The 23,866-nt window shown below is 40.8% G+C and overlaps 1 protein-coding gene across 1 annotated transcript in view; it reads left to right on the top strand.

Moving 5' to 3' along the window:
- Nucleotides 1-23,866, top strand: part of PRKG1 (protein kinase cGMP-dependent 1) — a 346,287-nt gene that overhangs the window by 310,591 nt on the left and 11,830 nt on the right. Inside the window, 4 exon segments of the mRNA XM_019618026.1 lie at nt 4,394-4,490; nt 17,913-18,052; nt 22,131-22,220; nt 23,695-23,836. Of these exon segments, the coding sequence (XP_019473571.1) occupies nt 4,394-4,490; nt 17,913-18,052; nt 22,131-22,220; nt 23,695-23,836 (469 nt within the window).

Here is a 23,866-nt window from a genome sequence, read left to right as displayed (position 1 = left end):
CAAAAGAGCATTGCCTCTATGCTTCAGAAACTGGACCAACAAAACTGAGTATAAGGCCAACAAAATAGCTGTTAAATGAACAAGTGTCTCAGTGAGGAAGGCTCCAAAATCCTGATTTTTATCCAACCAAAAGTACTATGTTTGCTTATGGAGGAGCTGGTGGTTGGTTCCCATTTGGTTACAATTTACATCTAGTTGGCAGCACGCAGGTGGAGAGAAGCCAAGTTTTGTATCAAGATGACTGTTTGGTAACAGATGTCTAATGTTTCCCAACACATTTAGTTCATGTGATAGGAATCATGAGCTGGTTTAGTAAAGCTGAGCAGTTGGGTGATTACAAACCTTTGCACCCATCATTTTCTCCTCTATTCTTTTTAGCTGCCTAGTTACGATGCTTCTGATTTTTTTTTATTTTTTTTTTTCATTTATACTTTTGGGAAGGAGAGCTTAAAATGTACTTCCAAGTAATCACTGTCCTGTGAAGCAATTGCTTATTTAAATGGTTGGAAATTTCCAGCAGTACAGAAAGCCATGTTTTCCTCTCCTGCTCTGCAAAACAGGCATTGCCTTTGGCTGTGGCACTAGTGCTGCTTTTTCAAAGTAAAGGACATGTGGACAACAGTATTTACTCATGATCTGCCTGAGAACTCTGCTTTCTCACATTTAATGGCTGTCCACGCTGAAGATGAGCCAACATCAAGTCCTTTTAATCAGGGTAAGGGTATTTGTATTATTTGGAGAGAGAGAAATAGTGGTCCCACACCCCAGCTCTTCCATAGGGGAACGTCAGTTCTCATTGCAAACTATTGTTTGAATGAGATTTCAGTAGTTATCACTGTCATTCAGATTTGCAGGAAACCTTGCAGAAGAGCTTGGTGGACTTAGCACAGTGCTCACATGTGACCTCACTGTGATCACTTCCTCCTCTCTGCTGTTCTCAATTCCCAGTGGGAAAGATACTTCTCCTGTTAACTGCAGGAGCAAACTGTAAGCCCTGGTCAGATTAGTAGGCTGGTAGGCTACAAAACATTGTTTACGTTACACAGAACAGCCCCATTAAGAGTGGGAGCTGATACCTTGCTCTTCTGAAAATCACAGCCTTATTTTTAAATGCTCTTTACTAAAGGAGAGCAGGCACTTTGCAAAGATACTGTGAAACACAGATTTTTTTGTTATTCCTCGCTATTTGGATCATGATCTGTTTTGGCAAGTTCTCCGTATCTGGTTTTTAGTGTTTGTGTGTGTGTGCAATTAATGTAGGAATTCAAATTAGGAATATTTTTCATCACCAACTCATCCAGAGATCAAAAAAATTTTTTTTTTCTCTCTGGCAAATTTTGCAATACCTTTATGTGGTTGATTGTTTAGAATATTTAGAATGAGCCTTGCACATTAGACTTCTGAGTACCAGATGGGAAGAGACCATGGCATCTGCAAAGCAGTGCCCAGAGTGAATATGCCCTGACTTGACACACAGATATTTTTCCCACAAAATGCTGTGTTATTTCCCCATTGGCTTGCAGGTGTGGTCAGACCTTCTCTGCCATTCATCCTATCTCTATTATGTTCCCAGGGAATGTGCCAAACATCCTTTGAATGTAGCAGATCTGAGTATATTCCTATAGACACACCAATATTTTTGGGGAATTTCTGTATTTCTCTGCACTGCTTTCCCAATGTTTTGCAGGTTAAAATTAAGATATCCCTTATATTTTTTCCTAGATTTTTATAAAGGGCGTGCTACAAAGCCCTGGTAGTTTTTGTCTAGAGAGTGATGTGCTCAAATGATCAAAGTTGAAATATGACAGTTGAATACATATTCTAAGCTTCAGGATGTGGATTATGCTCTGTTGTCTCACTTATTTGATGACTTGAGAATATTCAAACTTGAAAACTAATTATTTAAGAGACTGAAGAGATTTACTCCTAAGCTTTCCATGACTGAAGTATGTCAGTCCTGTTTGTTAGTCTGTAGGAGTTTGATTTGAAAGGGGACTTTGACCTTTGTTGCTGGGAATACATCAGAATTCAGCTGTGACTGCCATTAGTAAGCGTGTGAAGGGCTTGCGTGCTTGATTTCACACTTTTTTTTTCACTCTGTATTTTTTGAATTTCTTTTGTTTCCAAGATGCCTAGAAAACTGTGTCCAATTTGTTTTGTAGGCTTCATTGCCTCAGCATTTCCAAAGGAACTGGTGAAACTTGCAGGGACTGGAGCTAGCATCCTGCTTGCCCTGCCAGTACAAGGGCACATTTTACCTACTTTTGTCCTAGAATGTCACATGATGTGTGCCGTGCATCATCTTTGTATAGCCATTACTCGGGATAATTTTCCGCCTTCCTTCCTGCATTTGGAGACCCTAGCCCTTCTGATATGCTGCTGTTTTGCATGTGCCGTCTTCTCCTTGCTCAGCACTGAGCATTCCTCACGGCTTGTCCAGCAGAGAAGATGGGGTGGCTGGTTCCCTACCTCCCTGAGCACGAAGGATGCCTTCCTCTAGCATCCCAAGCCTTGAGCAAATTTAACACTGCTTTTTGGACAAGCAGTTTTGCCTCAGTTGTTCTGCTGTTGAATGGAAATTTTCCAAGCTGGGATTTCATCTTTCTAGCAATTATAAATCACTATCAGTATTTAACTGGTCAGGAAAGCAAAAGATAACTCATATGCTGTCTATATAATCATCATGAAAATTAGATCTGATCTCATTGCACTGTCACCCCTAAAATGATGTGTCTTTTGTGATTTACAAGGGAACGTACCAATGTGTCTTTGACTCAGCAGTGCTTCATTCAGCTCTGGGTTTAACATGCATGCACCTAATGATCAGAGTGAAGTGATCAATAAGCAGCTGTGGCACTCAGGGTTATCCCAAGTTCATAGCAGGCTCAGAGCTGATTACTTTCCAAAATCAGATGCAGTCAGGCTGCTGTGGTCACAGGAGCAAGGTCACTGAGGGGATCTGGTGACAGTATAAATAATAAAGCAGAGCTTATCTAGTTTGTTGACAGTACCTCACCCCCCAGGATAAAACCGTGCTTTATTACATTGTTTTGCAGGCTTTTCTCTGTGATCTCTCACCTTCTGTGACACCTCTCTTCATTCTTCTCTTTCACCGCAAATGTTTTTTCCCACTTTCTCTCCTAGTGCCATTTCAGTTGTAAATAGAATAAAGAAGTTGTTTGGAAGAGAGTTAAGTCAGCAAATCAATGCCATCCCATTACTGAATTAGATTAGAGACAGGCATGATGGATCAAATACATTAAAATGACAGGTAGCTCATGGCTAACCCTATGATATTTTATCTTTGCTCTAGCGTTTATCATGCTCAAACAAAGCGTTTGGCTGGAACAGTGGATTACGACCTGTCTGTTAATTGCAAGATAATATGCTAAAGATAAATACAGAAAGCTGCATTTGCAAGCCCCTTTCCACCTTCCATGCCTCTCTTCATGATACCATCAGTGCTCTATTCCCATACAAGTCTGTGTCACTGATAAGCCAAAGGTTGTACATGCCCGGGGACTCCTCCAGCAGCTGAATGTCAAACTTTATGGAGTGGGTGGATCATCCATTTCCCTTCCGAGCTTTTCTAAAAATACCACAAACCTTGACAAGGAGCTATTTTTGAGGAATCATATTCATGAGGATAGTCATGGGAAGCTTATTTTGGCAGGCTTGCATGTGTTGCATTTGCATGCTTCCCTAGTTAAGAACTTCGTGAACTTCTGTTATGAGCCAGTAGCACATGAGCTAAAGGGAGAGCATCTGGATTTTGGGACCTCTTGGGCTGGAATTTCTACTCCAATTGAGCTTATAGGAGGAAAAGAAGTGAAGATATCCTTGTAGGAATGTTAATATGTGACTGAAGTCATTCATTTCAGGCATTTGCACACCAGCCCTCAGCTTATCGGATCTGATTTCATAAAACCTGGCTGTGATTTCTCTCCAGGGACCTTAATGATCTTGCCACTTTCAATAAACGTTTATAGAAAGTACTGCCGACCTGTGGATAAGAGAAACTCATACAAGAGACTTTTCTTCCAAAAATACTCAAAAAAAAAAAAAAGCCAACCTTCTTCTTGCCAGAAGATCAATAGAAAATGTCAAAATGTAGTGTTTGTTGGGTAGCTGGAGCTGAATTACAGTACCAGATATGTGCACTGTAGGCATGCAGTAGGTACGTTTGCTTCTCTCACTTTGCAAACCGTGCAAATTGGAGTTATGCTCTAATTGGGACCAGTGAAATGATGAGCGTGAATCAAACTCTAAGAGATAAGATGGAAATAAAGCAGGTAAACGCTGTTCCACACTCATGCCATGCGGGTACAGTATTGCGCAGTACTCATGTTTGCACCTCTAAGAAATTTCCATTTTTTCGCATAAAAAAATCCAGATATGAAGCCGAAGCTGCCTTCTTCGCCAACCTGAAACTGTCTGATTTCAACATCATTGACACCCTTGGAGTCGGAGGTTTCGGACGAGTTGAACTGGTAGGTAACCTTTTCTTCTCTGAACTTTGTGTGTCCTGGAACCAGTATTGTGTTATGAGTGCTTTTTTTGCTCTTCATTATTACACCAGAAGAGAAGTATGTGACAGGATTCTGTGTTTTCTAGTGGTTGAAGAATGCTGCATCCTATTTCTGGGTAGATACAATTGAATGAACAGTCTGCAGTAATTGTGAAAAAATCTATATGCTCATTTTCAGAGAGGGGGGTACGCGTCTTTTCTCTCCAAGTGATCGTACATTGAAGCAGAACTGTTTATGACAGTTTATTGACTGCCATTTAACAAGAACCTGAATAGTCATACAGTGTTAAAATTGAAAGAGAAACCTAAAATCTTACGTAGCCTAAACTGGAATAATTGTCTGATGTTCCTCTGAGCAGTTTCTAATTCAGGTCTAGATGTAGAACTACAAAAGCTGTAGCTTCAATGTCTGAACTGTAATAACAATTCATAGCAAAATGTTCTTTGCTGAATTTTAGTCAGAAAGGCAAAAACTGAACTTGCTTTTTTGCTCTGCTTGGATTTAGAGCTACACAGTCTTCACTAAAGCAAAGTCTGAGCAAGAGGAGACCAGAAAGGCAGCCGCTATGTGCCCACTTGTAATCTAACATAAAAACAGAAATTTATTATAGAACGAAGGAGCTTAGTTTACGTCAGCATGCTAAGCAAGGAGGAGTTTCTTATACTGAACACCAGTACTGTGTGTTAGGATCTCCTGTAAGTTAGAGGCAGAAAAGAGAGTAGTTATTTCTACCATCACAAAATTCACTGGAAATCCTTGCTCTGCAATTGTATGGGAGCCTGAAGCACTTTTTAATGTTGTGCCCTTAGTGCTGAGACACTGCAAAATAAGTGTTTTGGTAATTACTCCTGATGTGATGGGTTAATTCTATGTTAAAAGCCCAATTCAGTATTCTGTGTGATTAATTTCTAACTTTTCCTATTTGGTTTTATGTAAAACAATGCAGAAGAGAGGACATCAGTGAGAGCTTTGATTTCTCCCTGGGTTTTTGCTTTCCTTTATCATGTGTTTATTGATTTAATATTAACAACTGTTTTCTGCAAGGCAGTCACCGAGAGCTCATGCCCTTTCCCTGCTCCTTCTATAGCCACCTGCTGCCGAGGCCACTTCAGAGCAGGAGTTTAACTCAGGTTGCTCTGAACCTCCCTCCTGAAGGCCCTTCCACATCATAAAGCTCAGGAGATTTGTTTCCTAAGTTAGCAACGCCATCAGCTTCTCAACCCCACTTAACCTGTAGCGAGGGACCCCATGCTGTGGGGCTTGTTTTGCAGCTTGGGAAGGAGCTTGCTAGGTTTATTTTCATTTCTAACTTTTATTTTGGAGGTGTATTATCAAGCTTTGAGTACTTCAGAAGAGGATGCGTGAGGTTGTTATCACGAGGGGTTGCTCCAGGAACCCTAAAGCCACACAGATGTGAAAATTGGACTGTGTTATTGGTGGTCATGAGTCCTCTACCTCGGGCTGCAGTTAGAATTAATTTGTAGGCTCTAAGACGCTGACAAAAAGTAAATAGGATGCATGTAATGAACATGTTGTCACTTCAACTTATCAAATCAGAATCTGGTGAAAATACTTACATTTTCAGTTATTTCCAAATATCAGAAGCCCCCAAGAAGCCCTAAAACCGCCTACAAGATGGGAAAATGGGAGAAACCTTCCCATCACCTTTGTAGGAGTTTCTAAGGTTGAGTTAACCATCCTTTGGCCTTGCTCTTAGAAGCAGGGGAATGCTGTTAGGTCATTTTCTGGGCAAATTATAAGTACACCAGTGAATCAGGCAGAGCCTCCAGCCTTCTCATCAGCTTAAAGCACTCCCCTTATTGGTCTCCTGTTGTCATTTTGTTGGTAGCACTGAAGTTGCTCACATGGAGTGGTGACAGTTGTTCCCTGCATTATGATCCTACGACGTGCAGGAGGAGAGGACAGAAATAGAAAAGTTTTCCTTTGGGAAAGGTGTTTTGGTATTCAAGAGAAAGGAGATGGGGAAGAGGAAGATGTGAAAGTATCAAAGGGTTTCTGCAGGTACTGCTCCTGTAGTGAGTGTGATAAAAACATGCACTAGGAGTGACAGTATGGAGAGAGAACCTTAGATTACAGTTCGTGAGATTTTAGTTACTCAGGAAAAAAGATGGATTACATCACTAAATAGTCCTATCCTTCTGCTAAAGAGACTGTAGCTGTTCCTAACTAGTAGTGAATTACACACGGAAGGATGAAAATATTGAAAAGCTTAGCTTAACGCTCTGGATTTCATTATTTTTCTTCATTACCAAGAAAAGCTATTTTAATACTCTCTTGTCTTTAAAAAGCTAATTGCCTTTCCAAAGTACTGTTTCAGTGCTGAGTACTGGAAAGTGAGGTCATCAGTTATCAAAGCAAGAAACTATTATTTTCATCAAAACTGAGCCTAGAATTGCTACCTTTCACAGTGTACATCTTTGTACAATTTTGTACATCTTGTGTACAGAAAATATTCTTTATGGCTCAAGACTATAAATGAACTCTTGCTAAATGCAGTGCAGGACCTGACTCTTTTACTCCCTGAGTGTATTAGTGCACAGCACTGCTGGAATTTGTTCCTGGGAAACATTCCAATTTCTTGCACTTTTCAAGAGTAAAATTGATCAAATTAACCGACTGCATTTTAGGGAAGAGGATTTTTATAGCTCCACCTTAGCTGCTGTAGGCAAGCCCCTGGGCATCTGCATAGCCTTGAAGCTGGTGGTGTCTGGCTGCAAGCTGGAATGTCTGGGCTTTGCTTTGCTGGCCAGGGCCAAACAATGCTCCCATTTGCCTGCGTTTTAGTGCTCAGGTGTGGTTTGTGTAAATAAGCTTTGGTATTCCGGGCACCACTGTGAATGCTGTCTGTCTTCAGAGTTCATCCCATCAGTGAACTTATATGCTGGTACGTGTTTTTTAGGCCAGACAGCGTGTTATTTAAGCAATTTTCAATTATGTGGAGATGACACTTGGAAATATCTTTTCGTCTTGATTTTATTCGTCTAATAGAAAGCTTATCCCTATGGTCTCTTGTGGTGGCCAGTCCTAGTAAGCACATCTCCTCTGGGACCTTTTCTAGGTCATTTTACTTTCTGCATATTTCCAGCAACTTTCATTGCTGCTGTATGTAGTTGGCTAGGATTTTTAATGGCTGTCTGATGCCTCTACGACATGCCTTATCCTTTCAGATGTTGTTCTGCACCTTCCTCTGCAGCTGGACTTTGCCACAGCTACAGGCAGCTTTGGGAGCCTACAGCCTGCCTGGGCTGCCTGGTGCCACATTCCTGGGGTAGCCCTCCTGCGTTTCCATCCATAGCACAGCAGAAGGGAAATAATAGGACTGGGATCCTTGGTTTTCATAGCACAGATTAACTGAGGGCATCCACTATTTTTGCTACCCATCTTCCGAGCACTGTGTCAGCTGAATATCTTCTATGTTGAGATCTGGACACCTAAATAACACACGATAGTAATGAATGAATTTATTGTCTCAGGTTTGTGTCCTGCAAAGTGCCATGTTGCAGAGCATGGAGATGTAGGTCAGGTGTGCTCAGCCTTCATAAATCATCTCTCCTGGACATTATTGCTCTTGTCTTTGTTCTTTAATTTCCTTTTAATGTAAGCCTTATATTTCTAATCATCTGTTCCACATCAGGTGTTTTGGATTTAAATCAAGATTACATTAGACAGCTCTGAAATAAATGTATCAGGGTGTCTGAATTTACGGGGTTAGAGTAATTATTGCTCGGAAATCAGTTCATGTAGGTGATGGCTGAGCACAGGTAGCCTAAAAATCAGCCCAGGCCTGCAGCCATGTCTTGCTTCTATTGACGTGCTCAGTTATTGCTTTGAGCAATCGCTCAGATGGAGGAAGGAGATTTTAAATTGCTCCTGTTATTACAAAATTGCACAAATCATATGGTTCTTCCACACCCAATCACACGGATCAGGGCATTCTGGAAGCAGTGGTGGAAACTGGCAGACTGAGGATGAGCCCAACACTTACCTCCGACTTGTTGGAACACTTCAGACATTCAAATGTTCAGTGGTGTTGCAGAAGTCAGTGGCGTTTCCAGCCCATATTTCAGGCTGGAAGGGACCTAAAGAGACATGTAACCTGGTGGCAGAATCAAACACATCCAACCAGTCTCCAATAATATGTCATTGAAAGTCTGTAGGAAATGAGGTTACCAAAGCAAGTTGTCCCAGCACTTACCCATTCCTTGCTGCAAGAAAAGCCTCCTTGCCATTTAACACTTCCTAGCTGTAGCCAGCCTAAGTTGTTTTTATCTCAAGCAGACTCGGAGGCAGTTTCTTCTCTTTCCTTGCAGTACAGTTGTATATATTTGAAGACTTATCACAGGAATGCTATCACATAAGACTGTTATCACTGAAATATTCTTCTTTAGGCAAAATGTGTTCTTGAGTTTTACCAGTAATTCATGCTTTCTGGGGCAGCGGACATCATATTTACTCACTCCCCAGATGTCTTCCCCTCTTTTAAAAGTACCCCAAACTAAGTGCTTTTCTCTAACATGAGCCTTCCCATGGTCAGGCCAAGCAGGACAGCTGCAACAAAATGCCTGTGCTGTGACTGAATTGTGTCCCTTTTATTTCAAGCCATCACTGCAATTTGTAAAATTTAAATTGAATTCCCTTGCTCTTCACTAAAGCACTTACCGTCCTCTCTGGCTTGGCTTTAGTATGTGCAAAGCTAATAATATTCTTCTTATTTTATTATCCAAGCCATTAATGAAAGCAGTTAATGGTGCTGTATACTAGACAGATGCCTTTGAAGTCCTCCTCAGAACATCGTATCAGCTTAATGATGGACACTAAAAACTAAATTCCTTTATAACGGGGAAATTAATAAAGACATATGCAGCAAAAACAAGCTTTGATTTCTGCCAAATTTCACTAGTAGCGTGTGAGACCTTTCTTAAATGGATAGTATAGCATTTTTCATTTTTATTTATGTTTTAAGAAAAATCTAGCCACAGATGATGTAGTGCAATCAAATTTATTATAGCCTCTAGCCTTTTTTGTAAACAAAAGCATTAGTGAATTAATTGGATGGCAAGGAAAAATACCCTATAATTGTCTTCCAATAGAGTGACAGATGCATAATTCAGACATTTATTAGTGGAAATTTCCAATTCTGTAGCTGTCGTTTCGTTCTAGCTATTATGAAGCTTCTCATTATGGAGATCAGTCTTCTCTTTGAGATCTTTGAAATATTATTTTTTTTAATTGTTAAAAGTCCTTTGGCCTCCTTCCTTTTGAAAGATTGGATATTTTGAGTGCAGTCAAGGTGAGAAAATTGATGCTTTGGTGAAGGATTTGAGGATCATACATCTGAGCAAATCCCACACTCAGATGACAATAAATTACTGCTGTGGAGCTGAGAAAAATGCTGCCTTTGAAGATTTGGGCAATTCTTTTTCTTCTTGACTATGTGCAAAGCGTTAATTTGAAACTTCTAAATGATACTCTCAGATGGGAATGGAAGACAGCAAAGATTCTGTTTTTCTTTATTTTTACCTCAATTTTTAATTCTTTATGGATTTGAATAAAGCTGAGCAAGTGTTGCTTTGTAGATTGAAACATATTTCACTGCCCACAGCAGGGAGGTTGGAACTGGATGATCTTTGAGGTCCCTTCCAACCCAAGCCATTCTATGATTTAGTATTCTTAGAACTTGTCTGTTAATAGAAGGGATGCTGCCAAGGGCTGGAAAAATGAGATGCTATTTGTAGCCCATCAAACAGCATCAGAGTCCTCATGAGGTTTCGAGCTGTTAAGTTGAAGGCTTGGGCTCAGGCTGAAGGTAGGAGTAAGACTCAAAAATAGGAGCCATTTTGCAGACAAAGCCAAACTCAGGAGTGTGGCCAAAATCATGCACAGCGTTGGAGGCTTTAGGCCTTTTCCAGAAACCACAGTAGTGAATGTTTCCATTAGGTTTAACACATTTTAGCTATACAACCCTTCTTCTGATATTTACTTTTTATTGAAATGATTTTATGCATGAAACAGTTTACATTCCTCACAGGTTTTCAGCCTTTTCCTTCTAGACATTTTTGAAAAATAATATTTACCTCTGGGGTTTAGAGAAAGGCACCGATTTTAATCTGTTGTCCCAATGTCCTTGCTTATAAAAAATGTAATTGTACATGTTGTCAAGCACTAAATAGCAATTTTCAGTACAGGGATCAAAACTTAGAGTTACAGATTTTGTGTTTACTTACATGTACTCGTAGAGTATAATTCTGCAATTTGTTTTCCCATGGCGTCCCATAGTCCCCCACTCAGATTGTGCTGTGTGGTGTGATGTGGTAGTGATTTCCCAGCCAGTTGAATCCAGATGTTTTCAAAGCAAATGAGGACACCAGCACGGACAGTTTCCACTCTGCTGCCCGTTTATAATTCATTCTTGATTCAGCCTTCAAAATTTGGTGTATCCCTAAAGTCTCCGGTCTTATCCAGTGCAATCACTGTGGCTGTTCATACATGGACCCCAAAAAATACATTGCTGTTTTTAGGGCAGTGAACTTATCCCACTTCTTCTTCCGACAGCTGTGAGCATGGAGCTAACCAAAAATTTGTCGTGTGACATGATGCACGAGATGGAAAGGATATAGGAAGAAGCACAGGGTAGCATGCTTGTTATGATTTGGTGATGCATGCTACGGTTTCTCTCTGAGCCTTAGGTCAGGAGAGCAGCTGAGTCTTGCCTAAAGGAGATGGGCAAAATATCTTCTTAATGGAGACATCTGAAATACTTTGAAGCATAAATATGCACAAGATGTTTCCCCAGTTCCCTATTAACAACAAATTCCATCAGAAATAAAAGCAAGGTGTAAGACAGCGAGTATCATTACGAGGAAGTCTGTTTCATCCGGAGAGATCATAAACATATTTAATACTAAAAACAGGCTGTACTCTTCTGCTAAGGGGAAGAGCCTCCACTTGGTTGGTGCAGCAGCTCAGCTGTTGGGATTAGGGGATCTCAGTTTGCCTTCTCCTTAGCCTGTGTGCAACCCAAGTGCTGCACTCAGCAACAGCTGCTGCTATTTTTGTTGGTTCAGATGCATCTATCTGGAAAATAAAGGACCCTGTACATGCCTAGCAAGCAAAAGCATTTGCACTTCAGCTCTCAAGCTGTGACACAAAGGTACTCACATTTCATGGTAGCACTGATTTCTACATTCCTCCCAAATATTGCACACACGCTGCAACTAGCAAAAGTCCTATGGGAAAGTGCCTGAAGTACCATCTTTGTTGGTATCAAGGTATCACTGTGCCCACAGGGGGTGTTCAGCAGCAGATGGCAGCAACAAGAACTTGCCTGTGAGTGGTGTACAGGAGTTTTCAAGAAAAGGCTGTGGCCAGCTCCTAAAGAATCACTGTTGCTGAGCGTTTAGGAAAAGCCACATCTCCAGAGTAAAATAAATATTTTTACTCGCAAAAACTCTGCTCACTGTATGTTCTCATTTAGCTAGGAGCTAGGCCAGCTGCCCTGAGGATTAGCAGAACACTCTGAAGGTTATGAGCAAAGTTTTTGTGATCCTAGTGTCCAGACGCTGAAAAAGTTCATGTTCAAATACATCCATTCTGTCTGTTAGAATCTGGGGATTTTTCAGTGTGACTTTAATTTTAGCTGCAAAAATGAAGGAAGGATTAAGTGTGTTCAGGCCTGCTTTCATGTACATGAGTCTGTTGCTCTTTCATGTCTTTCACGGCTTTTAAGTGTCTGGACGAGAGTATCACAGAGGAAGACATCTGTAGCAGCTCTGTAGGGAAAACGCACAGTCGTAGGGCTTCTTGGAAAACCCACAGCCAAGTAAGAACTGCAACACAGAGGCACAACATCTGCAATAAAGGGGAATTCGAGAGACGTTCTTTATGGCCTGCTCCTCCAAGGAGATCATACAGGAACAGAAGACAGGGCAGTCAAAATAGTGTGTCCTCAGTCTACGTCTGGAATATGACAAGGCTGAGGTATCTCACTCGTCTTCATTGAGAGTAAAATCTTCTTTTGAGGACTGTTCCACATTCTGGTGAATATTTCTCAAAGTGTAAAGGTCAGCTTATATTTTATTTGAAAAGTTCTCACTGAAGTTGCACAGAAATTGCTAACACTGTGGATTTAATATAATGCACATACGTGTATGATTTGTTATAAATAAACATATGGAGAGAGAGATAAACTTACAATGAGGGGGAAAGAAACAGAAAGAGGAAGGATAAGGAACACTCAGGTGCATGCATTTACTCTTTCAGCCTTAGATTTTGTATCCATTTTCCCAAGAAGTCTGAAAAGGCACTAAGGTAAAGCCACATTTATTTGTAAGTGAATTATAGCCGTGTTGACAAATCAGGCCTTGAATGCGCTGTGTTTCAGAAGTTGCAGAAGTTTGTACATCATAAAGCAAAACAACATTTTTGGAGTGGTTGCAGTATTTCTATACAAGCCCAGAAAGCTCAGGAGAAGCCCTTTAGAAATAAGGGAGACTGGATCTCTTCTTTTGTTCTGATTTTTTTCCTTCTCTTTCTCCACTTCTTTTCTTTTCCTGATCCCTCCTCACCCGTGCTTGCGTCTTTTCCCATCCTTGCAGCATGCCACTTCTGCTGAACTCTCTACCAACACATCTTCACCCCACTTCATAAGGGATTTTTTCAAGTTTCTTTACCTAAGCAGCATTATTTTTTCACTGCTGAAAAGTTAAATGTAGTCCTGTGACTTGAAATTATTAGCAGCAAAATGAAACCCATTTCCTTGACTTCAGATCCTCTTCAGGGAATTTCTTTGAATGTATGTGACCCATCTGTTTGGTTCGCTTCATTGTGATGACTCAGGCTGCCAAAAAGTGCCTGCTGACTTGGGCATCATGCTGAATCACAGCAAAGAGGAGAAGGGAGGCAATGGCTCAACTGGAAGTGGATGGACTTTGAGGTCCCTTCCAACTCGAGCCTTTCTATGATTCTATGATAAAAGGCAGGAGTCTGATTGTTCCCATGTAGCCTTCCCTGTTAGTACCTACAGAATGGTGCAGCTGTGACTCCAAATCTGACTGTGTTATCCCATCTATCCATCACTGCAGCACTTGGGCCAGAATATATTGCAAAATATGTATGCATGTATTTATGTACGTTTACATATTTATCTTACAGGGAAAATATCTACGTATGCAAAATAAAAACAACTATTTCTTTTTTATTATATTGTGCTTCAAAAATGGACTCATTTAGTTATAGACAAGGTTTCTGCTGTTATTTTTGTCACTGAGATGCAGATCATTTCCTGCATAAGAGTCCTGCAAAATGACCTATTCCAATCAATTTTACCTCTCCTGTCTCTGGTTTTGTACATCACTTCTTCATCGTGGTGTTTGGCTTTATTTAACCATGCTCTTTATTGAATTTTCTTGTCTTTTGAAGAGGTAGTATATTCCTATTCAACAAATGAAAAGGTTTGTGTCTTCCTCCAGAGATTCATTTCTAAGACAGAGCAAGAGGTCACACAGATTCACCATAGAGGAGTCCCACTGGGACCTCAGTAGCACCTATAGGTTTATGAGGATTCAGTATTCTGGGGGCTTTTGCACCAAATAGGATGGAGGTTTGCTGTTCAGCCTGCTTTTGTTTTTCCCCCCCCACCTTTTCAGTAAAACAGAAAACATCAATTTTATCAGTGAATGCAGACATTTACACTGGCAAACAGTGCCCTAACCATTACTGCACTGCATCTCCCTGAGAGATCATTCTGGAGAATTTTGCACTGGTGAAAAGGCAATGAGTATTTAAAGACAGAGCGAGGAGTGGAGTGAAAAACTGAGAGAAGGGGGCAGAAATGCTTTTTGCTTGCAAAAAAAACAGAGAAAGATAGAGGCTGGTGGTTACTGATGCTGATGGTGTCAACCATCTCACCGAAGAATGATTGAAACTGAAGGCTCCAGCGGGTCTCCATCAAATCAATAGTCTTGGGGCCTTTGATATTTAAGATGTTTCTTCAGATTGTGTCAGCTCTGATCTCCTGAGTGTGTAGCAAAGATGGCTCCTTTGCAAGCTGCTGGCCTTGGAAAACTGCATGCTTTTCCTCTTCTCTTAAGCAATTCGGAGATTCTTGTGGTGGGTTTGTTTGGAAGGCTGAGCTTCCTGCCTGGCATATCCAGCTCCTTCTGAGATGGGAGACAAAATCTTTGTGGCTTTGTGGCTTCATGTGCAATCATTTTTTATTACATTTGAAGGACAGGGTGTTCTTAGCCCGTTCTCAGCATCTCAACATGAATCTTCTCTTTTGAAGTGAAAAGTCCAGGTAGCTTCTGGATTTTTTTTCTACTTTTGAAATGAGATTAAGATTAGACACGTGTTGGTTTTTTGTTTTTTTTTTTCTTGTAAACTATCAGTAGCTTAATATTAAATATTACTGTTTATAGGAATAGTAAAAATGACGTGGAGATCACCAGTTTTACACTGTAAAGCCATCACCACAGTTATCACATTCAGCAGCGGCAGCAGAAACCCCAAAACAAGGGGGAGAATAAGGCATGTTGAAGAAGGAGAAGTCTGCAGGATTCGTTGTCCATGTGGACAATGAGCTCAGAGAAATACGTAGGAAGAAAGAAGATCCAAAATTTAAGCCTTAGATTGAGTACCTCAGCGGTATGTTTCAGTGCATCAGCACATTTAATGCAAATTAATCCCCCCGTGCTCTCAAACTCTTGTAAATCCTCTGCATTATGAAGCACATCATGAGTAGCAATGGAAAATTTATCCAATTCTCCTGTGGCATAAGGTCAGAGTCTTGCATTAGCTAATTGTGGTTGCATGCTTGTTCTATATTTAAACATTTATGGCAATGATAACATTATAAAACACTGAATACAAATGCTGCCTTTTGCTTCCCTATAGTAATTTCTTTTCCTTTTTGTACTTCTTTTGGAGGTATACAAGCATCCCTGAAAAAACAGGATTTTTTTTTAAATTCTTCTTTTTTTTTTTAAGGAAGAAATAGCAGTCAAAACCTATGATATTAAAATGATACAGCAGAAATGGACAAATTGAGATTTGTTCATCTTACCCTTTATTCTATAATTTTGGAATGCAGCGATGTGAGACTCCACTTGGTTGTCATGTTTATTTTTAACACTGACGTCTAATAAAGATTAACATTAGAGAACTAGGGATTTGTGTCCCAAGTAAGTTTAGAAGTGCTAAATATAATTTTATTAACAATGCTTCCTGTTCAGATTGCCTGAGAAGTGTTCAAATCTGCTAGCAGAACTACTTTCTTGGCTCTCCTGTTCACTTATTGTTTTTGTATCTGGACAACCTAACTGTGAAAAATAGGTGCTAAAAGAAAACAGATCTGATCTGTAACACATGAATGGATTTGCATGGACTCTTGCTTGAAGTAATTTTCTTGGCATCTGATTCACTTCATTGGGTGGGTGAATCTAAAGGGAAGTCCAGCATTCCACACTGCCATCAAAAGCAAGAGGGGTAAGTTTTCCAGAAGTACATTTTTGATCATAATAAAAACTGAATTTATTATTATTATTTTTTGCAAGATTTGGTAAATTGCAGTCAGCCTAAGTTGTTCCTTACTTCATTATTGTTTCTTTCTCTGTATCACCTCACTAATCTTCCTACTTCCATCAAACATCCTGCTTTGATTTAGATCAATGTCAAATAACTTTGTTCAAGCAGTTGTACTGAAGTTCATATGCCATTTATTCAAAATGAAAGAAACTAAGAAAAAGCCTTAACCCCAAACCAAAACCATTTTTATCAGCTTCAGTCTGCAGTAAATGCAGAATTTCATTCTGCTTTGACCTGTGGTCAAAACACATCGCTGTACAGCATCAGTTCAATAAATAACCAGAGAACTCAGTAAATAACCTCAGAGATGAAGGAAAATGTTTTTCTTTATTTTGTGTGGATTGTTTAGGCTTTGGTACCCTGTCTCCATGACAATTAAATGGTGATCACAGACTTCATGCAAAGATAATGAGTCTCTGTGTGAAATGCAGAATTGTGCCTTTGGAAAAACAAGTTTCACATGGGACTGAAAATACTTGTGGCTGCAGGGAAAATGAATTGCCACAAATCTGAGGACAGAAACCCCGAGTGGTTTTAGAATGGATAAATACATGCATATGTATGTATGTACATGCTTACTTATTAACATGTATACTTGAGCACACCAGTATTGTGCCTAGAGCAGTGAATACAGACCTGCCAGTCACATCGTGCAACAGCGGGGTGCTTTTCTGAACGCAGTAGCAAAGCTGGCAAAAATTGAGATGTCCACAGGTGTTCTGGGAAAGCTGTGAGTCATCAGGAAGTTCATTCCATCTTCTTTCCTGACTCGATTCAATTCTACAGTCCTAAACTGTGTCATACAAACTACATGTCGTGAAGTTGTGCAGCTGTGTTTCTAGCAGGCAGTAACAAAGTCTGTGGTGGTGATGTGAGCTAACTAGGAGGCTTGGTAGGCCAGTATGAGGTTCTATCTTGTTTGCTAGTGTGGAGAGGCAGGGGCAGCTGGGGGTGAGGGAAAGGGGCTGCAGCAGAGGGCGGTGGGCACGGAACGGGCTGTGCAGGGCAGCGGGCGCAGCCCTGAGGGCCGGAGCTCAGGGAGTGTTTGAGCACTGCTCTCACACACAGGGTTTGGGTGGTGTTGTGTGGAGCCCAGAATTGAACTTGATAGTTCTTGGAGGTTTCTGCCAACTTGAGATATTCTGTGATTCAGCGACAAGAGAGATGTCCAGAATGGAAAGGGTGACTCAGTTGTAATTCTTTCGGGGATTTCTACCTGTTGCTCAGAGCTGGGAATGACTTGAGGCTCGGAAGTTACCAGGGTAACACTTGTGAACAAGCAAACAGCTTCCCTTCGGCCTCTTCTCTGGAATTTGGGCTAAAAATAGGTGGCTGAGGCTTAAGGTTAAAAGTAAAGACGTGACAAAGCAGTGCAGTTATAAAGCCACCTCTACTCATCCCTTAAAAACATCCAAGGACTGCCTTTCCCAGTCAGAGGCAGTGCATGTGTTACTACTTATAGGAGAGACTTTATGAAAGCTGTACATTAGCTAGAAACATCTTTTGACTTGAGAGTAATGCTGACAGTTTTTTTTCCCTTCAACAATGAGTTTTGGAAATGGCCTTTCAACTTAAAAGCATACCCTCGTAGCAGTCAGCATTACCTGGGCTGAGTAGCAGTGGTTTGAGAAATCTGGCTTTACAGCCGAGCTCTTGTTCAACTCCATGGTGCTTTCCAAGCAGGAAATTTGGTTTTAAACTTTTCTGAAGGTAGGGTGGTGGGCCCATGCAGTTAGCTTAGGACCCTGCTTCTAACCAGCGTGTTTGCCTACTTTACCCAAGGTTCAGTTGAAAAGTGAAGAGACGAAGACGTTTGCGATGAAAATCCTGAAGAAACGTCACATAGTGGACACGAGGCAGCAGGAGCACATCCGCTCGGAGAAGCAGATCATGCAGAGCGCGCACTCTGACTTCATTGTGAGGTACTGTCCGTCTGTCCATGCTGGAGCACAGTACAGCCAACCACAGCAGCTGGTCAAACCCCATAAGAGTAACCCATGCACCATTAAAAGGACACTTCAGCCCTAGCTTCCTGCTAGTGACTGCAAATGCAGTTCGCAGAATAAGATCCAGGCTCATAGGGAATGGAGAGCTTCCCAAACCTAAACTAAACCTGTGCCTTAACTGGTTTGCTTGGGCTCTTGCTGACATGGCTTCGTGGCTTCTGGAGCAAACCCACCAGCAGCACAGAGCATGGGCAGAGTTTGCTGATGGCAGTGTGTGATGCTTCGTGTAGGCATACACACCGCGACTCAGGGTCTGTCCTGCTCAATAAGCATTTTCCTCTTCATTCTGAATTTTCCTTGGCACAAAAAGGAAGCTGGAAAGCAGGGTTTAATCTTTGGAGATCCTATGCTGTCATGTGAATAAATAGCTGTACTTCTCTTTAGGGTATACTAGCTCATTAGCTTCAATTCAGGGTCCATTGACTCATCATGAGTAAATGTGCTAAAATCATATGCCTCCTGAAAACTTAAACAAATGCAATTCTTCAGTGAATAAAAACAGGTGCCAGTCATTTTTATTTGTTTTTGCCCTAGCAACTGAGTATTCTGATGCTTTAAGATTATGACTATCTGTCATCAGGAAGCACAGACGGTTCCTTACGTTTTAGGTCAGGATCAGAACTCTGGGCAGTCAGAACCTCTTACGAAGTAATGCATCTCCCTAAACTGGTGCTGTCTAACAGAAAGACATCTTGTTTAATCCAAGGATGCTTCAGGATGCCTGAAGCCCTTGATTTTTGCTGGAGGAGATCAATCCCTCTCCCAAAAAGAGCTCCAGAGAGGCATACTAACTCAGGGCGGAAACCAAACCCTGTGACAGAGTGCAAGGGCAAGTGTGTGGCAGAGCCGGCCCACCCATCAGCTGCTAAGGGGGTATTTCCTTCACATGCAGAACTGCTGCAAGCATTGGCCAAAAGCCTGCCTGATCCCTGGGATTCCCCAGAAGCCCAGGCTTCACCTATGTGTGATTCATTGGTGACAACTGCACGCTGACATCGTACCCAGCTGCAGTTTCCTTCACACTGAAACATTCGATTCACAAACACGCTCCTGTTACCTAGGCTAGAGCCAAATATACCTTGCAGGCTATTTCAGCAAATAGATCTATTTTCTGAAGCTGAGCTGGCTTAGTATGTTGATGTAAAGGGAGGTGAAACGCACGGGCAGCAGACTGGGGGGATATCTTGACACCATTTCCAAAATACCCACTCCTAAATAAAAGACTGAGCCTACGGACATTTGCTGACAGAGCCACTATGTGCATGGCTAATAAGATAAATGCACCAGAGTTTCTTCATTCTTTTTTTTATTCTTTCAATAGGCAAGTGGAAAAAAAGGATGCAGTAGCCACAGGTCTAGGGCAGAGTGCTGAGAAACAGTGATGCAATGAATGATCCCAAATTTTTTGCTGTTCCAAACTAAGCCGAAAAAGGGAAAAGGTTACAAGAAGACAGGGTGAAAGAACAATCTTTTCCTCTGTTTCATGGCCTGGCAGTTTCAATCAAATCAAAACCCAGCTTTTAGCTTTATGCAGCCTTCCCAACATTCCTCCCAACTTCAGTCAGTCTGAGTTACGTGCTGCTGCTGTGTCCAGTCATTCATTCATATGTGTCTCTTGTGCCTGTCTGAACCTAAAACATCACTATGTATGTTGATACGGTATTACACCTTATATAATTTTATTTGCACAGACATGTAAAATTGACTGTGAAACACCACTCACAAAGCAGGCGATTCAGATGAAGGCAATATCCCCAAACTCAATCTACTCTTTTCTTTCCATATCGTGCACTAATTCCTGTTCTTTATAGTAATAACCCTCTTCTAGATGCTTTTAATACCCCTTGGAAATCCTGCACTGGGTGGGATTTTCTAAACCATAAAGCCCAACTTATTGCATAGGTTGGAAACTAGAAAACCTTCACTGATTTATCAAACTCTATGGCTGCTTTTCCCCATTGCAGGTCCAAAGGGATCTGTTATTGTCTCCTAGTTTGTGTCCTAAATTTATTCATAGCTTGTTTATACCCTTCTTTGGGCCAGGCCTGTAGCTGAGCTAATTTTTTTTCTGGGTACTGCAAAAAAATGTTACCATTTTGGGAGACTAACTGTGTTTTGAGATGTTGGGTGAAAGGTGGATTTAAAATGATCTTGACGCAAGGACGCAATCTCTGGGATATCAGGACAAGGAAGACAACATTGCTGAAATAATATTTTCCTATTTCATCATTAAACTGTTTGTGAAAAGTCTCAGAAAAGTATTTTATTAAAGTGATTTAAATCCATTAAACCAGGCAAGATGGCAGAAGAGGCCAAACAGCCCTCAATAAAACTTACTGATATTGAAACTGAGAGCTTTACAGAACAAAACACAGTGTGTGGATTTGGTGAAGGGGCAAACAAGTGTTGAGCCACAGATGCCTGCAGGAGTTCTGCAAATATTTAGATGAGTAAGAAAATGAATAAAGGAATGAGTTCCAGTATTGTGACATTTCAGACATCAGACTGCTTGATCTGCTGAAATACTGTGGTTTCATACTTCACACTGTACATTCCACGTGTAAACTTTGTGCTCCTATTAAGGTCGATAAACAACATTTGATTGGCCAGATTTGATGCCCTTAATGTTTTCTGGAAAGTAATTTTTCTGTAGAGCTGCCTTAGCTAGAGAAGATAGTGCCTTATTTCAGTGGCCTTTAAACTAACAAGCTATCTAAAATATTTGGTTATTCATAATCCATAAATTCTATGGAATGGTCAGCTAGTTTGTTTCAGCATTTCTGGGACAGATACCTGAGGTTTTAGGTTCTAGGTGTCAACATGGGTAATATCATAGTAAAAGAAGCTCTGAAACACAGGTTCAGTTTTCTTCCATTAAATTTTCTTTTGGCCACAGATAGTATATTTTAGGTACAGAATATTTCACAAGTAGATAAGCACTGAGTGCGTTCAGTGATTTGCCTTTTTTTTCCTGTAGCCACTAATGCACATGAAGGCAAGGCAAATTAGGATTGATCCAGGCAGCAGCATCAGACCCTGTCCTAATCAGCACATACCCAAAGCCTTGCCTACATTACTTTCTTAATTGTTTTTTTAACCTCTGGATTATCACATAGACCCATAAAAAATGTATAACTGTATTTCTCACTAACTTAAAAGACCTGATAGATTCCCCTCCCCTGCCAAAGCAAACTCCTTTTCCTCCTCCTTCTCCTGTCCTCCTGCAGGTCTTTGAGATACTGCTGCTAACCTCAGAGCTCTGGGGGGAAGATCTAGTTTGATATAAAATTTAATAAAGCAGCTGACAATGAATTCCACATTAAGCTCGTTTCCGCAGTATTCTAGTTGTGTTGTTTAAACCATCACATTAAACACAGAGCTGGAATTTCGCTGTATGCTTTGGATGACAGTTGAGAAGGAAGATGGGTTTATGAATGTGTCTTTAGGCAAATTTTCCTCCACATTGAGTCCATAGGAGGAAGAGAAAGGGCACTTTTAGTTACCTAAATGTCAGCAGTTCTGTTTAGTTGATCAGCTCAGTGGTTTTAAGGTCTGAAATGAAAAGTCAGACAGCACTTCCTTGAAATGGTTAAAGACAGCAGATCTACAGCTGTAGCTACAGTGTGAAGAAAAAGATTACATAGACATGACTAAAGTGGTAGGGAAACTTCTCTTTCAAGAGAATCTGGAAAGCCAAGTGTCAGGTTATGCCATTAGAAATGTCAGACTTTATTTATTACTCAGAATGATGTTGACCTCTCCTTTTGCTGCAATACTCTTCATTCAAACGCTCATCCTTCTCTGCTGAATTATTTCCCTTGTGATACAAAGGACTGATGAGCACTGAATTGCCCTCCCTAAGCACAGCACCAGCTCTGTAAGATCCCCCTCATTCTTGTGCTTCCTGACATGAAGCACATGGTCTGTGAGAAGTGGGAATGATTGGTGTTTGACTTATATTGTGAATTTTCTATTATTTTCTTGTTCCACATAGGCTCTACAGGACGTTCAAGGACAGCAAGTACCTGTACATGCTGATGGAAGCCTGTCTAGGTGGAGAGCTTTGGACAATTCTCAGGGACAGGTGAGTTTTAAGCAATTGTTGTCATGACAAGTGGAACATTTTTTAATATGCCTTCAGATAACCAAGAGCCTTTATCCTTCAGGGGAAAAACCTGGGTCTTACCATTCTGGGTTTAATTTATGTCCCCCAGAAGGTGAAGAAATGATGTTCTCCTACGCAGTTAACTAGGGAATCCAGTTACTGCTGAGAATACACTTGGAACTGATTTAGGTTGTCACCAGCATGGGAGCTAAGATCATATATTGAAGCTGTAGCTGTGCACCATGGGGTTGGGACACAGAAGTGCCATGGAAAAAAATAGTCTGAAAGCATGTAACGAAATACCGTGTCACAGTGCTCAAACAAATGTGGTGCTGGTATTTCCTGTCCTCAGAGGATTTGACCTTGCAGCGTTTTGGTTTGGATGTGTGTCTGTGGAGGGAGGAGGGAGGTGGCTGTGCAGTGTGTGTGGGACGTGCACATGACGGCACTGCGGGCACAAATCACATACGGCCATGTGGTAGAATTTAATTGGAAGATAGTGTAGTTACATTTGAAAAGCAAAGGAAATGCGTTGTAAAGATTGATGAAAAAGCAAATATAAAATTCCTTTTAATTAATTATCCATAATGGTTTTTTATAACTCTTTCCTTTTCCTAACACCATCTCTGGACCATTAAAATGAGCTACTCCGCAAAGTTAGCAAGTGCTGGAATGTATTCTTCTTCTTTGTCAGAGCCTGGTAATTCCATCTTGAATTCTCTCAGCTGTAAATTGTGGTTCTGCTGCCACCTAGCTTAGAGCTGCCTTTGAGTTCAGCCACCAGCTCAAGGCAGGCAATGGAATGTGTTGTGCTTCTGAAAACTCCTTGCAAACTGTACTGAAACCAGCATCTAAAAGCGCACCTTATGCTGAATTTATGATTAACACTTACCAACAACTGTGTTTTTTCTGTCTTTTGCCTCAGTCGGGAACATTATTATGGGAGCTCTTGATTTCCATAGCTCAAAATCCTTTTCTCACCCAAGAGTCAAAGATTATTATCCAGAAATCACCTTTTGCATACAAGATACTTATCTGTAAATTTTATTTTTACAAAATTTAAAGAAAACATTTTAGATTCAAATGTTTGATATATGCTGACTTCAAAAAGAGAGATACATATAAATTGACATGTAAAATTCAGCGTAGCAGTCACTTTCCACATACCAAGTGATTCTTATGACCTGTATAGATATTTCAGCAGCAGGATGAAGTCTGCTGAGTGAAGAGGTTGGCCTACTGTATGATTTTAGGCTGTTCAGAAATATAAATTTTAAAGGTGAGTTCAGCTATAGGTAGTATAAAAATAAACTAATTACAGGTAAAGTAGCTCAGTCCTTGCAAGAATCAAGCCCTGACTTCACCACAATATTGTTGATAAGGGCATATTGTAACAGCTGTGTCTTGCATGTACAAATCCCTTTATTGTCTTTCCCTTTCTTCTTTTACATAGAGGTTCGTTTGAGGATTCAACAACCAGGTTTTACACGGCGTGTGTAGTTGAAGCTTTTGCCTATTTGCATTCCAAAGGAATCATTTATAGGGACCTCAAGCCAGAAAACCTCATTCTGGATCATCGAGGTTATGCCAAACTGGTGAGTGCCTGCAATGTCTAGTTTTGGAAA

The sequence above is a fragment of the Meleagris gallopavo genome, chromosome 8, assembly GCF_000146605.3.
Source record: "Meleagris gallopavo isolate NT-WF06-2002-E0010 breed Aviagen turkey brand Nicholas breeding stock chromosome 8, Turkey_5.1, whole genome shotgun sequence".
Classification (NCBI taxonomy): Eukaryota; Metazoa; Chordata; class Aves; order Galliformes; family Phasianidae; genus Meleagris; species Meleagris gallopavo.
This window is presented reverse-complemented; position numbering and strand designations above follow the sequence as displayed.